Raw genomic sequence first — 17,402 nt, 5'->3', positions numbered from 1 at the left:
GAGACAGTTTTGGTTGCTGACATCTGGTGCGTTTCTTAGCCTCAAGCATATAAGGGGATGACTCAGAAGCTAATCAGAGCTGCAGGTAAGCCATATATAAAAAGTTTGTGTCACAAGCTTGTGAGGAGAACACATGTGATTTTAAGAAAGAGTCGTTTCTTTTGAACAAGCTGACATCATTGAACAAATCTTGGATCAGGATGTCATGTCATATTTCAGGACTGATGAACAGCTAAGATAAGTTAAGATAACATGAACAATGAAACACAGATTAGTAAACACAAGATTAGTAAAAAATGCTAGAACATTAATAAGAAATGTGCAAGTCCGGTAGCTCTAATGCAGGTATTTTGGGGGAAATCCAGGTATTAAAATCATGAATAGTAATTATGCTCTCAGACCATACACGTTTGTTGGATGAGCTTTACCTTTGTCAGAAAATAGAAGTAGTGAGAGCTGAGAAGAGTTTAGTTGTGGCTACTCTAAATGTGAAACCAGGGATTGTTAACATTTAAAGTTATTTAATCATTTAAAACTGGAAACAAATCATTAAATATCAGTTTTAGTTAAAAGGCAATATTCAAACACCGTAACACGAAGAAGAAATGTAAGCTTTATTTAAGTCATACTATACTCTACATGTACTGCACGTTTTGAGTACTTAACCTAAATGTAAAAGCAAATTCTGTGTTTTTTTTCATGCTTTGCTTGAATTCTGGGGAAATTATTGATGGTTTCGTGGAAGTTTATTGTAGCTTCAAATTATTCCTGATGAAACAAACTGATAACATGATTGTGGTATCATTAGTGTCACAACATCAGCATGTTACCCCGCCTTACTGCATCAGATGGTGTTCTAATCCCATACACGTTTTCTTGTAAAGTACAAACCGTCCTCAGTTGTATCTGAGAAAAGAAAATAATGAAGAGACTGGATTTCCGCCATTAACAAAAAAAAAGGGGGTATTTCTTCATCTTCCTTGACTATGCTGACTTAAAGATTTGATTTCCTCATGTGGGTTATATGGAACATCACACCGGGTTGAATTTGTGACGTCTGGATGGACGTTTTGTGGAACAGCCTAACCCAGTGACCCAATGAGCATCTGTGTGGGTGCTTCCGTTCATGTTACTGTCAGCAGTCTTACTCAAATATTTGTTAAGTTCTTAGACAAAGGCAGAAGTGGCACAGTGGCACAAAGACTGCATTCCTTTCTTTGGCTTTGTTGTGTCAAAAAACAAGGGATCAATCATTTTAATTCAGTTCAGTTTAGTGTATACAGTCGTCAGCTTTACAGCAGTTTACTCTTTCCTTCTCTCTCTTCTTTTTCTGCCTGTTTCAGCTGACACATCAGTAGGAAGTGGTAACATCAGTTGCTATCATTTTCTTCAGGAAATGACACACTAGCCCGCCCAGCCTTGCCTCAAACACACACATACGCACAGGCATACATGAACTTATTTATGAGGCTCATATAGCCGCTTACACAATCCTGCTCTTCTCTGCAATACTAAATATTCGAGTTATTTGAAACAAAGCACTGTCTATACATTCACTAACATTTGTTGCAGTGCATGTGTTCCCCTGCACTAGCCAGTATGAACTATATCTGTAAACAGTCATATTTTACAGTCAGCTTGGTTTCTATCCCCACCACTATTGCACTGTGTGGGATTCGAGTCTATTGTCTGGGTGACAAGAGTTTATGGCAACACAGACTGCCTTATTTTTACACTCTCAAACACAGACAGACAGCAAATGCAAACACAGCCATTAACATATGCGCAAATCGACCAGGATCATTTTACCAGTCCAAGTCGGGGTTTGCGTAGTCACTGATAACCATAAGAACCAATTAACCCATTTTCTTTATAGAAATGCTTCTGCTTCTGGATTCGTGAACCATCTCTGTGTCGTAGACAGTCAAAGACAAGAATCTGCAGCGCCATATTGCCTTCCCCTCCTCCTGCTTTGTCTGATCCTAGGAGCGTGCGTACGTCAGGTCTGTGAATGCAAACTGAAACTTAACAGTTTAAAAGAAAGAAAACAAAAAAGGTCCTCGTCAATTTTGCAAGTTCACACACATATCAAAACACACTCATTGGCTTTTGTTTGCTTTCTTTTTGCAGTGTCGCCAGTCTTAAGCTCAATCGCACTAATAGAACCAGAGAAAAACATCAGAATGAATCAAATGTTAAAAAAAAATAGAGGTTTAAGGCACTCACTGGGATGATACATTTGAATTACAAATACATTAAGCTTACTTAATTTTTGTGCATCACATTTGTTTTAATTGTATAAATGTTTAACCATTAGCTACAATTATTTTCACAGAAATTCTTTCCACTTCATAAAAAGTGAAAAATCTTTCAGACCTCTTTAGGTGTCTTAAGTTATATTCGAATGCTTGGCAATCCTACAAATATATAGTCATGTGAAAAAAATGTTTCCACAGCACTCTTTGCAGTCCTGTGGAAACTAAATACACCCCGTGATTCAGTAGCTTATAAAACCACCTGCAGCAACAATAATTTCAAGTAACTATTTTCTATCTGACTTAATCAGCCTCTCACATTGCTGTGGAGAAGTTTTAGCCTGCATTGTTGCTTCAGATCATTGAGGTTTGTGGGCATTTGTTTATGTACAGCACTCTTAAGGTCCTGCCACAGGATTTCAATCAGTCTGAGGTCTGGACTTTGCAACATTTTGATTCTTTTCTTTTTCAGCTACTCTGCTTCACATTTGCTGCTGTGATCTTCGCGCTGTTGCAGTTTCAGCCAAGCTTTAACTGAATACTTTGGTACACAGAGGAGTTCAGAATCGACGGGGTCCCGTGGCTGCAATACAAGCTCAAATCATCTGCCCTGCATCGTGTTTGACCTTTGCTATGTGTGCCGTTTGGTTCTCACCAAATTTTGCATTAACTGTGTATTATAGCCAAACAAACATCTGCACTTTGGTCTCACCTGTCTACAGGACAATTTTCCACAAGTCCTTAGCTTTGTTTAGAGTCAACATTGCACACCAAAGTCATATTCTGCTTAGAGAGAAGAGGCTTCCAAACAAGTAATACGTGCTCCCAAAAGGTTGATTCTGTTCATCTGGACGTAGCGTTTTCAGTGGGGAAAATGTTTCGTCACTCATCCAAGTGACTTCTTCAGTCTCAACCGACTGCAGGTTTCACCAACCTTATAAACAGTACATTTACAAATAACTGAAACTAGCCAACTGAATGAACCGTGGGCTCATGAACAATGGACCTCACAGTCCATTGTTCATTCAGTGGGCTAGTTTCAGTTATTTGTATATGTACTGTTTATAAGGTTGGGGAAACCTGCAGTCGGTTGAGACTGAAGAAGTCACTTGGATGAGTGGATGACTTGGATTATTTACTTACCTGGATGACTGAGCATGCATCAAGACGGAGTCATACCTGCTCCGTGTTTTTTTTTTTCATTTTAATGTCTAGAATTATAAAATGTCTGCTTTTTAGAGTTGGTCACTCTTGTCTACATTTGATTAGCAGCACCTGGCTACTCCTGACCCTCTTGATTCCTCTGAAAAAAATCTTGTAAAAACTTTCTTCTCACATGAATGTAAACAAGAACCTGGAATTTCTATGAGCCTGAATATTTCTCCATAAGTGTGCAGCATTTTCCGCTAAGCGCTCTTGAACAGGTTCTTGCTCACAGTCTATCAGTGGTAATTGTGTGATGCCGAGCAGGTTTGCCAGTGCATGTTTTGACAAGTATTAAATGGAGAGCATGAAAGCAGAAATTGGGCTGTGGTATGCTTTTACATAATGTGATAAAAACACAAATACTCTCTTATGGCAAAGTATTTTTTATTTGCATGCTTGTGGAAGTAGGTTTGCAGGTATGTGGAGCTGACGCAGAGGTTAAAGGATGTAACGATGTTTGTTATTTCCCAAAATAAATGTGGTAAATAGATGTTGGTTCTTTGGAAACATTACGACATGGATTTGTGATACATCACTCTGTGAGGGAACCTATTCATTGTGTTTCTTTCCATTTGTCTGAAACTATGTCGAGTAAGGACAAGATATTTGATGACTTAGTTAAACTCAGATTAATGGTTTAAACAAAAAAGTTAGTCCTCAGTTCTGTGACTGCCATGTTGCTTCACTGCTAGGGAAGATACATAACTGCATATCTGGTTGGCAATCAGTGGTTTGACGGCCCACACATCTGACCTCTGTTGCAACACATTCTAAGGATTCAGCCAACTTCAGTTAACCCCAAATCCATCATGTTTACTGTAAATAGCTTCTAGGAATGAAGCTGTGTCGCCTAACACACTTTAGTTTAGCTGCACATAGTGGTAAATATGTAGCCCTGTAACATGTATAGAATGTAAAACCTCTTGAGGTAAATTAGTAACATTGAGGTATAAATTGACCGGAGTGCAAATGACAGGCGGAAGAACAAAGAAGAAGAAGTATGAACTCGACAAAAAGAAGCGCACATGCACTTTTTTATAGGCGATCACATAGTCACAGTGAAGTCAAGACATTTTAACAGACACAGCTTTAGACATTTCTCTGCATTAAGCAATCGAATAATCTGGCTTAATAGTATAGTCCTTAAAGTCATCGGCACCCAAAATTGAGATAATTTTAGTTTGTTACTCAGAGCCACACCTTGTGTTATATGAAGGCATACCAGAAAAAAGTCGGTTTAACACTTAGGTTGTCACTGCAAGTAAAAAAGAAAAAGAAAAAAGAAAGCAAACCAAAACTCCCCCAAAAACTCAAAAAAACAAAAACATGTTGCTAATGTGGTACAAGTGTGAATTAGCTCATTAGTTTTATATCGCTAATCGCTATATGTTGTGCATAAAAACTGGATGATAAGGTTCCTCAGACAGGAAGAAAAAACGGTCTGAAAAAAATGAGCCTCACGTTATACAAATTATAATGTCTACTAAGCTAACACCAGTGTGATCAGGTCCACTCATTAATGGTCATCTTGTCAGTCAGTAGCACAAAATAGATGAACTCTCTTAACGTTACCTCAAGCTGGTCGCAGTACGCCATCACACTTATTTCACCATCAGACACTTGTAGTGCACCGAGTGCTTTATAGAAAATAAAGCCACAATAAATTAAAACCAATATGATTAACATTAGAAAGCGTGTATTAATCAGACTAGGGTCAGAGGCCAGAGGGTGCTGGGATAGTAAGAATTTAAAACAAATTACAATTTAACAAAATAAAAAAAACAAAACGCTGTTTTCGCAATAGCAGCATCTGATATTTTACTTTTAAACTTACAAAGGCTGTGGCTGTTTGGTTTGTTGTACTCTCTTCCACTGCTAGAGTGAAAAATGAGATCAGATTGTCGCCCATTTGATCCAAAGATGTTGTTTTTTTCATAACATACCCAACCAGTTTTGACTTCTTAGCAATACAAAAGAGACACTTGTGTTTTCTTATGAATGTTTAACAGGATGCATTTTCTTTGTAATGAGACTTAAAGGTAAATTAACCACAAAGGCTACTTCACAGCGGCGAGCAGGTATTTACAGCCGGGTATGTATTCAACAGTGAAAGCAGCATGCCCACTGCACAAAAAGAAGCTAATATAAACACAGAAGTCAGTCAGTTTCCATTCAGTTTCTAGATGGGAGTGTCCGATGAGCGCCTAAAAATGATGACTTTAACCGGATTAGTAAGCAAGTGACGTAAAGAGTGTATTCTTTCAGTTGTTTGAGGCCATCCTTGCTTTGAGACGGTTGATTTTGAGAGGAAGGAGGCCGGCCATCTCCTTACTCAGCTCCAGCTCTGTCTCCACAGTGGCTCCTGCCTCAGGGTTGGCCTCACAATACTGCACCACATACCTGCACAACAGGTGGAAGATGGAAAATCAAACATCATGGCAACTAGCAGGATGCAGTTGATCTAAATAAGTCTTTTTCTATTCTATGTTTTGTGCAATCTTAAAGTCCTGCCAACTATTTTTATATCTAACTGCCAAAGTGCTGGGTGAATATTCGTACTTGTAGTTTTCCAGAGATTTGTTTAGGTTGTCCAGTTGAACAGTAGGTGAGGTGCTGATGAGTCGGCTGTGTAGTCGAGCCACTCTGAAGCGTGCGACCAGAGCTGGTCTGAGAACTTCCTCCTCCAGGCGCTCTGGAAATTTTCCTTCTGGAGAACACAGAGAGTCTAAGAACATCTGGAAGTACCTGAAGAGAAGAAGATACAGAAATTACTCAGACATGAGTAAAACAGACCCACAGAGAACAAATAAAAAAGTACTTACTTGGCAGAGGCAGAGCAGAGATGGTTAAATTTCTTAATGGTGTGGTTATCTAGAGACTGTGTGTCTGCTTGTCGGTTGGCCAATGCAAGTTTTAGGTCCATCATTTCATTGTAGGTCTCAGCCAATTCGAACATCAACTGTCTGCGGATCATTAGGTAGTACTGTGCGTTCAAGTCTACAGAGAAGGAAAGACAAGTTAAGTCAGCTAACTGGTCATTTGCCTCTGTTCTTCCTCAACTAAACTTCATTAGAAAAGACATGACAGTGTCTTTAAAGAAGTACCGTTGCAGATCGGCTCCAGCATGTCCACCCTTCGTTTGTGCATCTTGCAGCGCCGCTCCAGATCCTCTTCAAAGAAGGCCAGGGATCGGAACAGAGCACTGTGATCCTGCAAAATCTCTATGTGGTCTGTCACATAGCCATCCATCTGAAAGTAGTCCTTGGCCTTTCAGAGTGAAACAATAGAGATACAGTCAAAAAAAGAAAAGAAAAAATTCCCTTCCTCACGCTTCTCTTTATGAGTGAGTTTGGGTGGGGAACTATTGCTTTTTCTATAATATAAAAGCAACCTTAAAGCCAACCTCACACATTAACCACTGGGTCACAACACCCACGTACACATTTCAGGACCACCAAAAAGTACGGCTTTAAATACACGTTGTGGGTTCAGTGGTTGGTGTTTCTTTCTCACACATGAACAGCAGAAAATATTTGAGCAAGGGTAAACACGAAACTGGGATCAAATCTAACTCAGGATTTTTAGTCTTTAAGATGTGCACTTAATTTTTACATCAGCAAGAAATAAAATGACAGATCAACTGTAACGTGAAATATTACATTGGATACAGTAAGGGTGTCAAACTCATCTTAGACAGTGGGCCACATCCAGCCTACTTTGGTTTTAAGTGAAACAAGTGAAACTACCCTTTCTGTCAGTGTACAGCCCCATTGAATCCAAGAGTTTCAACAGAATATACACACACATATATACTTCAATCATAAACAGTGAAAAAACAGGTACTTTTTATCATTTCATTGTTTATTTATTACTTAGTTACTTTGGTTTGGTATTAATGGTCTTTACCACAGAAAGCTGTAAAATTTATGAAAACACCGCTATGCCATTCTTCAGATTTTCCAAAGCCGTCCACTGGGCTGTATTTAGAGGGTCAATTCTGACCCCTGTGCCTTATGTTTAACACCCTTGACATATACAGTAGTATCTTGCAGTGCTGTTTGGGCTTATAAATGCTTGCCAAAAACAAACAAATGTGTGCGTTTGTACGCTGCATTTTCTTATGTAACAGAGTTATATGATTATCTGTACATCTTGTATGGGATTATAGTGAATTATTGTGCAACCTTGTTGGGTGTGTGTGTGTGTGTGTGTGTGTGTGTACACATACCTGTGTGACATGATTCTGTCCTACCAAGAATACAGATCTGGCCTCAGTGAAGTCCAAGGGGAACAAACACATCACCTGCAAATAAGAAAGCTAATTAATTTGATTGCTCCTTCTGCATTAGCTCGATTATAAATTTACAAAAGGCTATGCTTCATTCTTCCTTAATAGTCAGATTTTTTAACTCTCCCCTCAGTAAAAAAAAAAAAAAAATGAGTGAGACTCTGTAAACACACTGTCTACTAGGCCTGCAGCATCATGCAGAACCAGTAGCATTATTCTTCTTAACAATAATACCTACAATATTTACAGTTTTAGTATCAGCAGAAGAATTATCTGGCACAAGATTCAGACCTTCTCTTCAATGCTAGCAATAGAGTCAAAGGTGTCTTCAGAGCCAAACAGCAGAGCACTCTTCCTGCCCTTTTCTTCTTCTTCCTCCTCACGTCGTCTAGCTCTCTTCAGTTCCTCCTGACGATCGGTATCCAGCTCACCGATGTTGTCCTGAATATGCACAAACACATGCAAACAGACTGCATTTTAAGATAAAAACAAAACACCAGTGCAGATTAAAGATGCAGAAAGAGATAAACACACAGAAAAACAGATGTTCCACATGACAAAATACTCTAAGACCAAGAACGGTCAACTTGACGTGACAGTGGTTAAAAAATGTTTTAACTGAGACATGACATTCTGCTGATAAAGTTTTTGTGGTTAGTGTCACAACAAACACAATAAAGCCACACACATCTATGCAGTACCTCTAGCTGCTTCTTGGCATCCTGCAGGAGGTTCAAACAGTATTTTATCCAACATCTTGCGATCTCTGCTCTCTTCTGTCTAAGATGTTCCCTGCGTTCACTCTCTGCCTCATCTGGGTCAGACCAGAAGAGAAAAAGATGAAAAAGATGTTGAGATATGCCACGAGATAGAGAACCAAGAGCAAATATGTCTGAAGGATGTAAGGATGGCATGAGGGGTTCGCACGGACCGTGCCGAGGACAAGAATTTTAAGTTGTCCGCTTTGGGACACAGTTGCATTTTCTCCTGTTTGACTCAGTGTAGCTGATGATGGGTACAAAAGTAAATGAGCATTAATAAGTATTTCAAATTAAGTTGGTATAGATAATTACTCTCTTGTGCTGCAGCCTCAGAAGGAACCTCGCCTGCCAAATCAGAAATAACAGTAGCTGCTGAGAGGCAGTGTCTGCCTTCCATGTAGCGGCCCTAGAAAACACAAAAGCACAGACAACTACACACTCATTTCTCATCACTTCATCTAAAACAAACTACTGTGACAGGCATGGCAATTAAACCAGACATTAAAAATATGCTTCTGTACATCTGAACCATAAGAAAATACATAAGAGCTGGAGAACATTTAAAAAAAAAAAAAAAAAGCAAGGTAAAGGTTTATTCTCTTTGAACAGAATAAACCTTTCAAGATTTATTCCTTTTAAGGCTTAATCTTGGATATTTCTATAGTAGCAAACAACTACAAAATATGAAGACTGACTCATCTTTATTCAAATAGAAAGTGAAGCTATTGAAATGAGGAATGTCGTTTGGTGTCCGGGGTGGAGGTAGGCAGCATTAACCTGGTGTGTTTTATGTCTGCAGGAGAAATCGGAGCTCCTTGAAAAAGCACCAGGAGATAATGGAAACACCACACGGAGACTTGCTCGCTGTGTGGACGCAATATGAACCAGTGAGCCACTAATGCTGCTTAATTTTACCATGCTGTGTAAAGAGTGGAGAATAGATAAGAGGATAGCTTATCAAGTCAATATTTTTGGCTAACTGGGCCCTGTATAACGAAGTATTTCAACATATTCAGGGTATTTTTCTGTTATCTGAATTTACTTGGCCAGGCGATAAGGATAAGAGCTAAAAAACGAGGCTAGTTATCAACCCACAAAATGAATGCAGTGTCTCCTGCATTTGGTTTTCTAACCAGCGAACTAATCTAAAAGGGACATTTCACAGGTCACATGACTTTTGTTCCACAAAAGTCCCTATGACTGCTGCTTACTCCGGAGATGTTATCAAATGGTGATTAAGAAGCTATAAAGAACAAATAAAATCTAAAAACTGTGCCAGTAAAATCCAACACTTTTGCAAAAACAACAAAAGATGAATGTTGCAGCAATTTGTTAACAGTTAATCGTTAGCGCACAGAGCAGTAAAATAATCATTTTGTTTTTTAGTTGCCGAGTGGCTTCATAGTGCTGTTTATTTCTTAGGTGACAGCTGCACATTATAGCTCGGAAACTTAAAGTTTACTGACCTATAGCCTAATTAAGCCGATGTGCTTAGTTTTTTCGGAAGATCAAATAGGTACTCTGCAATTCAGTCCGTGTAAAAGAGACTTAGCAGCAGATTAGAATCAAGTATAACAACATTTATACATTTTCTAAATCAATAAATTAACATATGCATATTTCTGTGAGACTCAGTTTGAACTTTCAGTGGTCCTAGTAAGGGATGGCTTAAACTGGACATTATTCTCTCAGCTGCAGACTCAATACTGTTTAAGGGTTTGAGAATAAAGACTAAATATAAAAACAGAAATGAAACATAGACTTGATATGATGTCACCAAGGGCAGTGTAGGGGTGCTGCTTTAGGATCAGACAGTAATGCTTACACAACAATGCAACAGTTTTAAAACTGTTCCCTGTCAAAAGAAAATAATACATACAGTAAATCTGCATGTAAGAATCTATATTTATTACTGAATCAGAAACACAATGACTTTAGATGGTGATGAAAAACTTTAGACCAAACCTACTCTGCCTGCAGAGATCCAAGGAATTTTAGGAATGGTGACGCTATGTTCTGGAGAACTGACTGATCAGTAGACGGTGATTTTAGAGCTGTTGATCTCTAATGTGGAACTTAGCCTGCTCCAGACGACGTTACAGTATAAGCTACCATGACAAGTTACTCCGGTAAGAAGTGAAACACCTTTGTAGTGCAGAAAACTCAGGGTTAGTGCTGAAATTAGCTGGATAAGACACAATCTTTCTTCTTACTACAAGCTTCTGGTCTGGCTGTGTGTGTACGCTATAGTATGTGAGTTCCTGTTAGCCTTCCACAGAACTCTTAAGAGACAAGTGTGACTTCCCACCCTGCACTTTATAAACAAGATGGCGGCGTCCAAACCAGGATGCTAAAAACACCATTTATAAATCAATAAATTAAGATGTCCTGCACGTGTCCAAAGCATCTCAATCTTGCCTCTCTAACTCAAACCTATATTATATTAATTTCTAATCATGTCCATACTGCTGATGAAAATCTGAGCATCTTCCACTCAGCACTGCCATCAGCTCCAAACACAGCAGGTCTCACTACCATCTTGTTAAACCTCCCTTTTTACTCTTGTTGCCATCATCTGTGACATTCTAAGTAACTCTTATGTGACATCTAGTGGTTGTGAATACTGCATGCAGCACTTTTAAAAGAAAAAGCATTTTATATAACATGCAGAATATCTTAGGTTGCAGATCAAATGTCTATAAACGACTTTAAACTGGCTATATGCTTACCTTAGTGATGTAATACTGGGATAGTGTAGCAGCATTTAGTGCCCACTCCATTGGAGTAAACTGATTTAACTGTAGCTGTCTCTGCAGGGTTGTGTGGCAGTAGGTAGCGGCACGCTCAGTTTGACCTGAGGGACAAAACTATAGTTACTATAGTTATTACAAGTAATTTACATAGCAAATTAAGGGTCAGATGCATTTTCTTGTTGTTTCATCAGTGTAATTTTTTGTGTGCGTGTATTATCCTTAAACAATCTCATACTCACCCAGGTTTTTATAAACTTGAGCAAGGTAGTACATGGTATGGGTGTAGGCCAACTCAAACCTATACACAAGGAAAGCAGAGAGAGACAAAAGGACTAAATAAAAGCAAGGAAATAGCAATAACCTGGAAATCTGCTGTGGAAGTTACCTCTTAATCCTTTCCTGGTGAGTCAGCAGGCTCTCCTCAGCAGCAAAGTACTCTGTCATGTCAGTGGGAGGACTACCATCCTGAAAAAAGAAGGAATTAAATGATGAAGAGGATTTACCTATTGTGATTGCAGCAGCCATACTGTGGGGGCAGCATTACCTTCCTGAAAACTAATATTTCATTCAGTCCTCATTTTTTCAAAAATAAACTTTTATTCAGGAAATCAGCCTTGCCTCCTTCATGTAACGTTGATAGATGGATTCTGCAGTTTCGAGGAAGCCCTGTGCAGTCTCTGTCTCATCCCGGCCTGCCCAGAGGATACCCAGCTGGTTCTGAAAACACAAGGAGACAAGACATGAGCATCAAATGATCATGCATCGTCTGATGCTCCTACTATAGCGGTGTGACTCTTAAAAAAATGTAGCAGTGCTTTATTTATAACGCTTCACAAACACTCTGATGGAGTGTTTTCAAAAATCATCCATAGCATTATAATCACATATCACAGGGTTAATACATATTCTTATCAGTGATCATACCATAACTTCTGTATGTAGTGTCATTTTTATTTATTTATGCGTTTTAAATAGCAGCTTTGTATTATTGTAAGAAAGAAACGATCAACGTTACCCTAACGTGGATAAACAGGGACACATTCAGGGACGACACTCTGCATCTCTCCAGCAGCTTCATGCAGTTCATTAGGTGCTCCTGCCCGGCTGGAAGCTCCTCCGTGTCCACATGGTTGACGCCCAGGTAGTATTCCACAGCTCCGAGTTTTGCGGCCCGCAACCCGGCTGGTGAATCACCGCTGAAGCCCTGGCCGAACAGGTCCTCTCTCTGCCCGTCCACCGGCTGCTCTGTCGGCCGTTGGTCGCCGCTCTCTCCGCCGCCCTCCTCTTCACCTTCGCCCGCTTCAAAATTCTTCAGCGAGCAGTATATTTCTCTGAGAAGCTCCCTGGCTTTGTATTTAGAGCGGAAGGGGTCATTTTCTGGGTCGTTTCGTGACTCTATTTCTGTGAGATTTTGGGCGTTCGTGAATTTGTCGCAGATAGCTCTCCATTCGTTGCTGTTGAAGGACGCCATGTTGGTCCTCTTCGGCGTTCTGGCGCAGCTGCGTGCTTCTTGTTGCGTTGCTGCCATCTACCGGAGGTTGCTCTCTCTGGCCATGTGAGTTTCCTTCCTTTGAGTTATTCCTGTTTTACTCCATTAAAAGCATTGCTTGCCTACATTTCGGAGTTCTATTGCAGCTTTAGATTTTAATTACAGTTATGGTCAAATCAAAAGGTCACTTCACTTTAATCATTTTAAAAGAAACATGGATTTTGCTGTCACATTAGCACATTCACATGAGGTGAAACACAACTTTGCACTCCTGTTTATGGCCAACAAGAATAACACACATCAAGCATAATACATACAAAAGATCAATAAACAATAAACAGGCTCAAAGTGTTAATGCTGTCTTATTTTAATAAACAGCACTGTCATATGCAAAACTAGGATGGCAAGGGATCATTTTAGGGTGGCACATGCCACCAGTCTAGATCCGTTCCTGATGTAGGACTGCTTTCACCTATTTATGCAGGCGGTTTCTTAATGTTAAAAGGAAATGTTTCCTTCCCATTGTCAACAAGTGCTTGCTCATAATGGTTCATTTGATTGCTGAGATTTTCTCCGCATTATTGTAGTCTTTATCATATAATATAAATTGCCTTGAGGGGTATGTTTTAATTTGGTACCAATAAAAATGGAACTAAAAGATCAGAGTGCCTCTTCAACCACTGGTTATTATAGTGCAAACAAGCTATTTGTTCAGCATTAAATATGGACAAAATGTTATTGCTTAATATAATATATATCAACTGTTTTCACTGAAAGCCTTGGGTGTACATGTGAACAAAAAGTCATAAAGAATTCACGTAGTTATTCTGATTTGTACTTTCTATCTTTGCGGGAAAAAAAGTGTCTTCTGTTTATTCAACAGTGGCAATGCTGAGTGTAAATACAGAGAGGTGACTTCTTGACTTTTCCATAGCAGAAATATCTGATGCAATTAAATGTCACTGGATCACCAAGAGTGACAGAGGACATGACTGAGACAAACAAAAAGTTCAAAGTCAAAGTAAAACAAACAAAACTCAGAAAATAAATCAATTTTGTCGTAGTCAGTTTATTTTAACAAACTTATAGAATCCAAATATTAATCAGGGAAAATAACGTGAATTATTCAGTGACAATAAATTAATGGGAATGACACATAAAAACACACAGTGCATGTTTGAAAAGCACCGGCAGAAGCAGCAGCTCCTCTTGTCTGGTCATGCCAGATGATAACCTAGCCAGTGAGTTTGTACCATGAATATACTGCTTTATAACGTGGACAGTTTCACCACATGAAAAGATGTAACTATTGATTTTGTTTTAAACATTTGTTTGAATGTATTTTGACACTTGTGGGAAGCTAGTTTGACAAGTTTCCCACAGATATACTCATATATACAATTTACAGAATAACTTCCAACTCAAAAGACAAACAGCTTAACCCCCGTGTGTTCTGAATTTAACAAAAAAAAAAAAAAAAAAAACAACAACAAAAAACCCCCCCACACATTTCAAAAGCGTGACCTCAAGTTTGCCAATATTAGACAAATAATCGTTTGTTTTGTTTAAAAGTGTGCCAAAGCAAGTAGATCTTGGGTGCAAGACATCTTACTGTCAGGCTGCTTAGCCTTGTGTACATTCTTCCACATTATATTTTGGTGCGTCATATTGAATGTTGCCAAAAAAGTAAAAAATAAAAATTATAACAATTATTCACACCAATAGACCTTAATTTATAGAGCAAAGCATCAGTTTTTAAATCCCTGTTTTTAATAAAGTGGCTGAAACTTAAGGTACAAATCATGATAACGTCAAGTTTGTTTTTTTACTAAAAAGAACGGAAGTGCAGCAGTTTACTAATTAGATAAGTTCAGAGACAAGATTTAGGTGAGTGTTGAAGCAGCACAGTGCCACTCTGGAGTCCATCTGCATCAGGGACTAAGAGCCCATCTTCTTCTCCATGCTGAAATACAGAAACGTAAGGCATTAATGTTTCTATTACCATATCTAATGTTGTTGGGGTTTTTTGTTTGCTAAAATCTAAAGCACTGCAGTTAAATGATGAAATACTGATCTGGGTTAAAGGTCACAGTGGGAAAATAGCCAAAGTAAACAAAAGCTGTACCCTCAGTCAGAATTTGAACCAGGGCTCTTGAATCAGAGTCCTGATATGTGACATCATGTGCACAGACTTTGCCAAAAACACAGTCCTCATATCTTGCAGAGTTATGATCTTCTATGAACGGGTGATTGAAAATTAGAATGTACTTTAAAAGAAACCAACCCCAGAACAGAAAAGTTTCTTACTTGTATTTGATGAGACGGCTACCCTGGATCAGTTGGGCTGACTCATTGGTCAAATGGCAAGCGAACAGTAGCCAGTTGCGAGGTTGCACTTTGTAGGCAAACCTCATGAACAGCAGCGAATAACAGCACAGAGCTGAGGAGAGAAACCATACATTTAATAGAACCATATTTTCTTATATACCTACTACAGCTCTAACGTTAAGTCTTTATATAAGACTCTTCGGCATCTTAACAGGAAAGCATGGAGATCAAAGAAAATCTTAAAACAAATCAAAAGACCAGTGCAGACATCACGGCTTCTCTCAAAGCCTTCTTAGTAGCCTTGAGATAAAAGAACCACTCACAAAATATATCAATACTAACTAGAAAATTATTAGAATATTGCATGTATACTGGATGTATCTGTGACCATCTTACCAAAGGTCATTCTACCACTGATAATTTCAGGGCTCTTCTTCATATCTGTGATGGCAGCGATAGGAAGACCCCAGTTTGCTACAGGACCCCAGAAATGCTGCAAAAAGTCACAACAGTCATGTCAATGTAGAGAAGATACAGTTACTAATAAATTACATCAAAAGGATAAAAGTAGAAAAAGGGAAAAGAAAAAATAAGCCTTAATCTATTAAACAAGACTTTTCGAACACCACAAGCAGGAGAAATAATCAAAACTAGCATAATTTTTTTTTCCTTCAACCACTTTTTCTAAAGTGGGCTTTAACTCCTTCAAGCGTAAAATTCATTTTAATTTAACAAATGAACAGAAAATGCAAAAAAACAAAAACAAAAACAAAAACAAAAAACACCTTCTGCTGCACAAGGTAGCACAGACTCATTGTTTTAACTATATGTGAATCAGTCAAGCTTGTGCACTTAAAGCCAGACATAACCGTAAGATAAGGATCTAAAAACTCAGTGTCATATTTTTTAAGTTAACACTGTAAATGACATACAAGATCAATAAATAGTAAGGTACAGTTAAAACTACAGCCTGTCACAGAAAAGGATATACTAACAGAAAAGATGGTAACTTACTGTGCTGTTTGGCGTTTGTTTTATTTTTTTCAGTTCCACATAAAAAAAGAAAACAAATAAAGATAAGTCACAAAGACACGATGTCTTTCACACATCATTACAACTTCAAGTAGGTAGAAAATGTCAATATAATTTTGCATTTCTTAGTAAGGATATAATGAGCGAGGTAGCATTTTAACACCCGCATAATTCGGTGGCAGCTGCAAGTCCTTAACAAAAGTAAGCAGTAAAACTCGTTTGTGCAGACTGCCAACACACAGTAGTTTTGATTTAAAAGAACAGATATTGCACAAGTATACACCAGACGTCATAACGCTTGCCCATCGATGGTTTTAAAGTGTTAAAACAGGCAAAGCTCTTCAGATAACAGTGATAACAACTGTGTATATTTGTGACAAACGCAAACAATGCTGACCAAAGATGCAAAAATTTGGCCTTTACTCCAAATTTCAGACCTGTGGCTAATATGTGGCATGTAAACACACACATTTACCAATATCTTGACAAGTAGCAGGAGCAGATTTCTCCGCCAGCTTTTGACGCAGATTCAGACTTTTAAAGCCGTTCACCACCATCTTAAGAAGCTAACGTTGTTTCACCGTCAGGGTTCGGCCCACTTTCTAGGTTACCTGTTTGTTTTAGTGGCTTCCTTATAAGTTAACAATCAAGCTGATAATGTGGAGAAAATACGGGAGACATGGTCGCTCTTGAAAACAAACCAACTTAAAACGAAGTAGAAATCTATGCATGAAGAGAGATATCAAAAGAAAAACAAACTGTTTAAAATGTTCATTAAAATTTTGTTATAACTTTAGTTAGGGCAGGTGAACGTTAGCTAACTCTGCATGACTAGCTTAGCTGCCGTGCTAACAGAGAAATGTTCCGGCTTCTGACACAGACCTCATCAAGTAGTCCCTGAACTCCTTGCTCTTCAAGTGTTCAATAGCTTTCCGTGCAATCGTCCCTGCCATGGTTTCACGTTAGGCTGGTGTCTGTCTTGGGCGAGAAGAGCGATCTTTATGTTTCTTTCTGTCGGCTGAAGGGCGACTGGGAGATCCGCTCAGAGGACGGTCAAATTTCCAACCAATAACATTACGTTTTACGACGCTGACGTAAATACGTGGCTCGACCTCAAACGGCTGGGTGCTGCCCAGCATAACAACCAATCACTGGAGACCGGCACTCCTGTTAAAACCAACGCCCACTATGGCAAATAAATAAATAAATAAATAAATAAATAAAAATTATAAGATCAGGTCAGAACTATTACTCCAGGTAAGGCGAAGTAACTAAAAAAGTGGTGAATGT

General features: G+C 38.7%; 2 protein-coding genes across 4 annotated transcripts; both read right to left on the bottom strand.

Moving 5' to 3' along the window:
• Positions 1–4,670: 4,670 nt before the first annotated feature.
• Positions 4,671–12,806, bottom strand: kifbp (kinesin family binding protein). The gene is made up of 13 exons (XM_080884524.1): positions 12,279–12,806; positions 11,882–11,980; positions 11,649–11,728; positions 11,503–11,561; positions 11,240–11,364; positions 8,823–8,916; positions 8,451–8,563; positions 8,041–8,190; positions 7,690–7,764; positions 6,566–6,728; positions 6,284–6,458; positions 6,021–6,206; positions 4,671–5,861 (listed from the first exon to the last, which is right to left on the bottom strand). The coding sequence occupies exons 1-13, from the start codon at positions 12,789–12,791 to the stop codon at positions 5,723–5,725; spliced, it is 1,971 nt and encodes a 656-aa protein (XP_080740650.1). The 5' UTR covers positions 12,792–12,806; the 3' UTR covers positions 4,671–5,722.
• A 995-nt stretch (positions 12,807–13,801) lies between these two features.
• Positions 13,802–17,187, bottom strand: mpc1 (mitochondrial pyruvate carrier 1; the record flags this gene model as incomplete). Of its 3 annotated transcripts, XM_080884525.1 has the most annotated exons (4): positions 16,095–16,969; positions 15,477–15,573; positions 15,060–15,192; positions 13,802–14,715 (listed from the first exon to the last, which is right to left on the bottom strand). In XM_080884525.1, the coding sequence occupies exons 2-4, from the start codon at positions 15,517–15,519 to the stop codon at positions 14,691–14,693; spliced, it is 201 nt and encodes a 66-aa protein (XP_080740651.1). In that variant the 5' UTR covers positions 15,520–15,573; positions 16,095–16,969. The 3 variants fall into 3 exon arrangements, with proteins under 3 accessions (XP_080740651.1, XP_080740653.1, XP_080740652.1); XM_080884527.1 differs by lacking the exons at positions 13,802–14,715; positions 16,095–16,969 and adding an exon at positions 16,991–17,187 and having other exon boundaries at positions 15,056–15,192; XM_080884526.1 differs by lacking the exon at positions 13,802–14,715 and having other exon boundaries at positions 15,056–15,192; positions 16,095–16,127.
• Between the last annotated feature and the right edge of the window lie 215 nt (positions 17,188–17,402).

The sequence above is a fragment of the Rhamphochromis sp. 'chilingali' genome, assembly GCF_963969265.1.
Source record: "Rhamphochromis sp. 'chilingali' genome assembly, chromosome: 6".
Lineage (NCBI taxonomy): Eukaryota > Metazoa > Chordata > Actinopteri > Cichliformes > Cichlidae > Rhamphochromis > Rhamphochromis sp. 'chilingali'.
This window is presented reverse-complemented; position numbering and strand designations above follow the sequence as displayed.

Excerpts from the sequence above, each read along its gene's own strand:
- kifbp (XM_080884524.1), bottom strand. The coding sequence starts at position 12,791 with ATGGCAGCAACGCAACAAGAAGCACGCAGCTGCGCCAGAACGCCGAAG. Across the intron at positions 7,765-8,040 it reads TTGCTAGCATTGAAGAGAAG|GTGATGTGTTTGTTCCCCTT; the intron begins GTCTGAATCTTG and ends TCTTATTTGCAG. Across the intron at positions 6,459-6,565 it reads GCTGGAGCCGATCTGCAACG|ACTTGAACGCACAGTACTAC; the intron begins GTACTTCTTTAA and ends CCTTCTCTGTAG.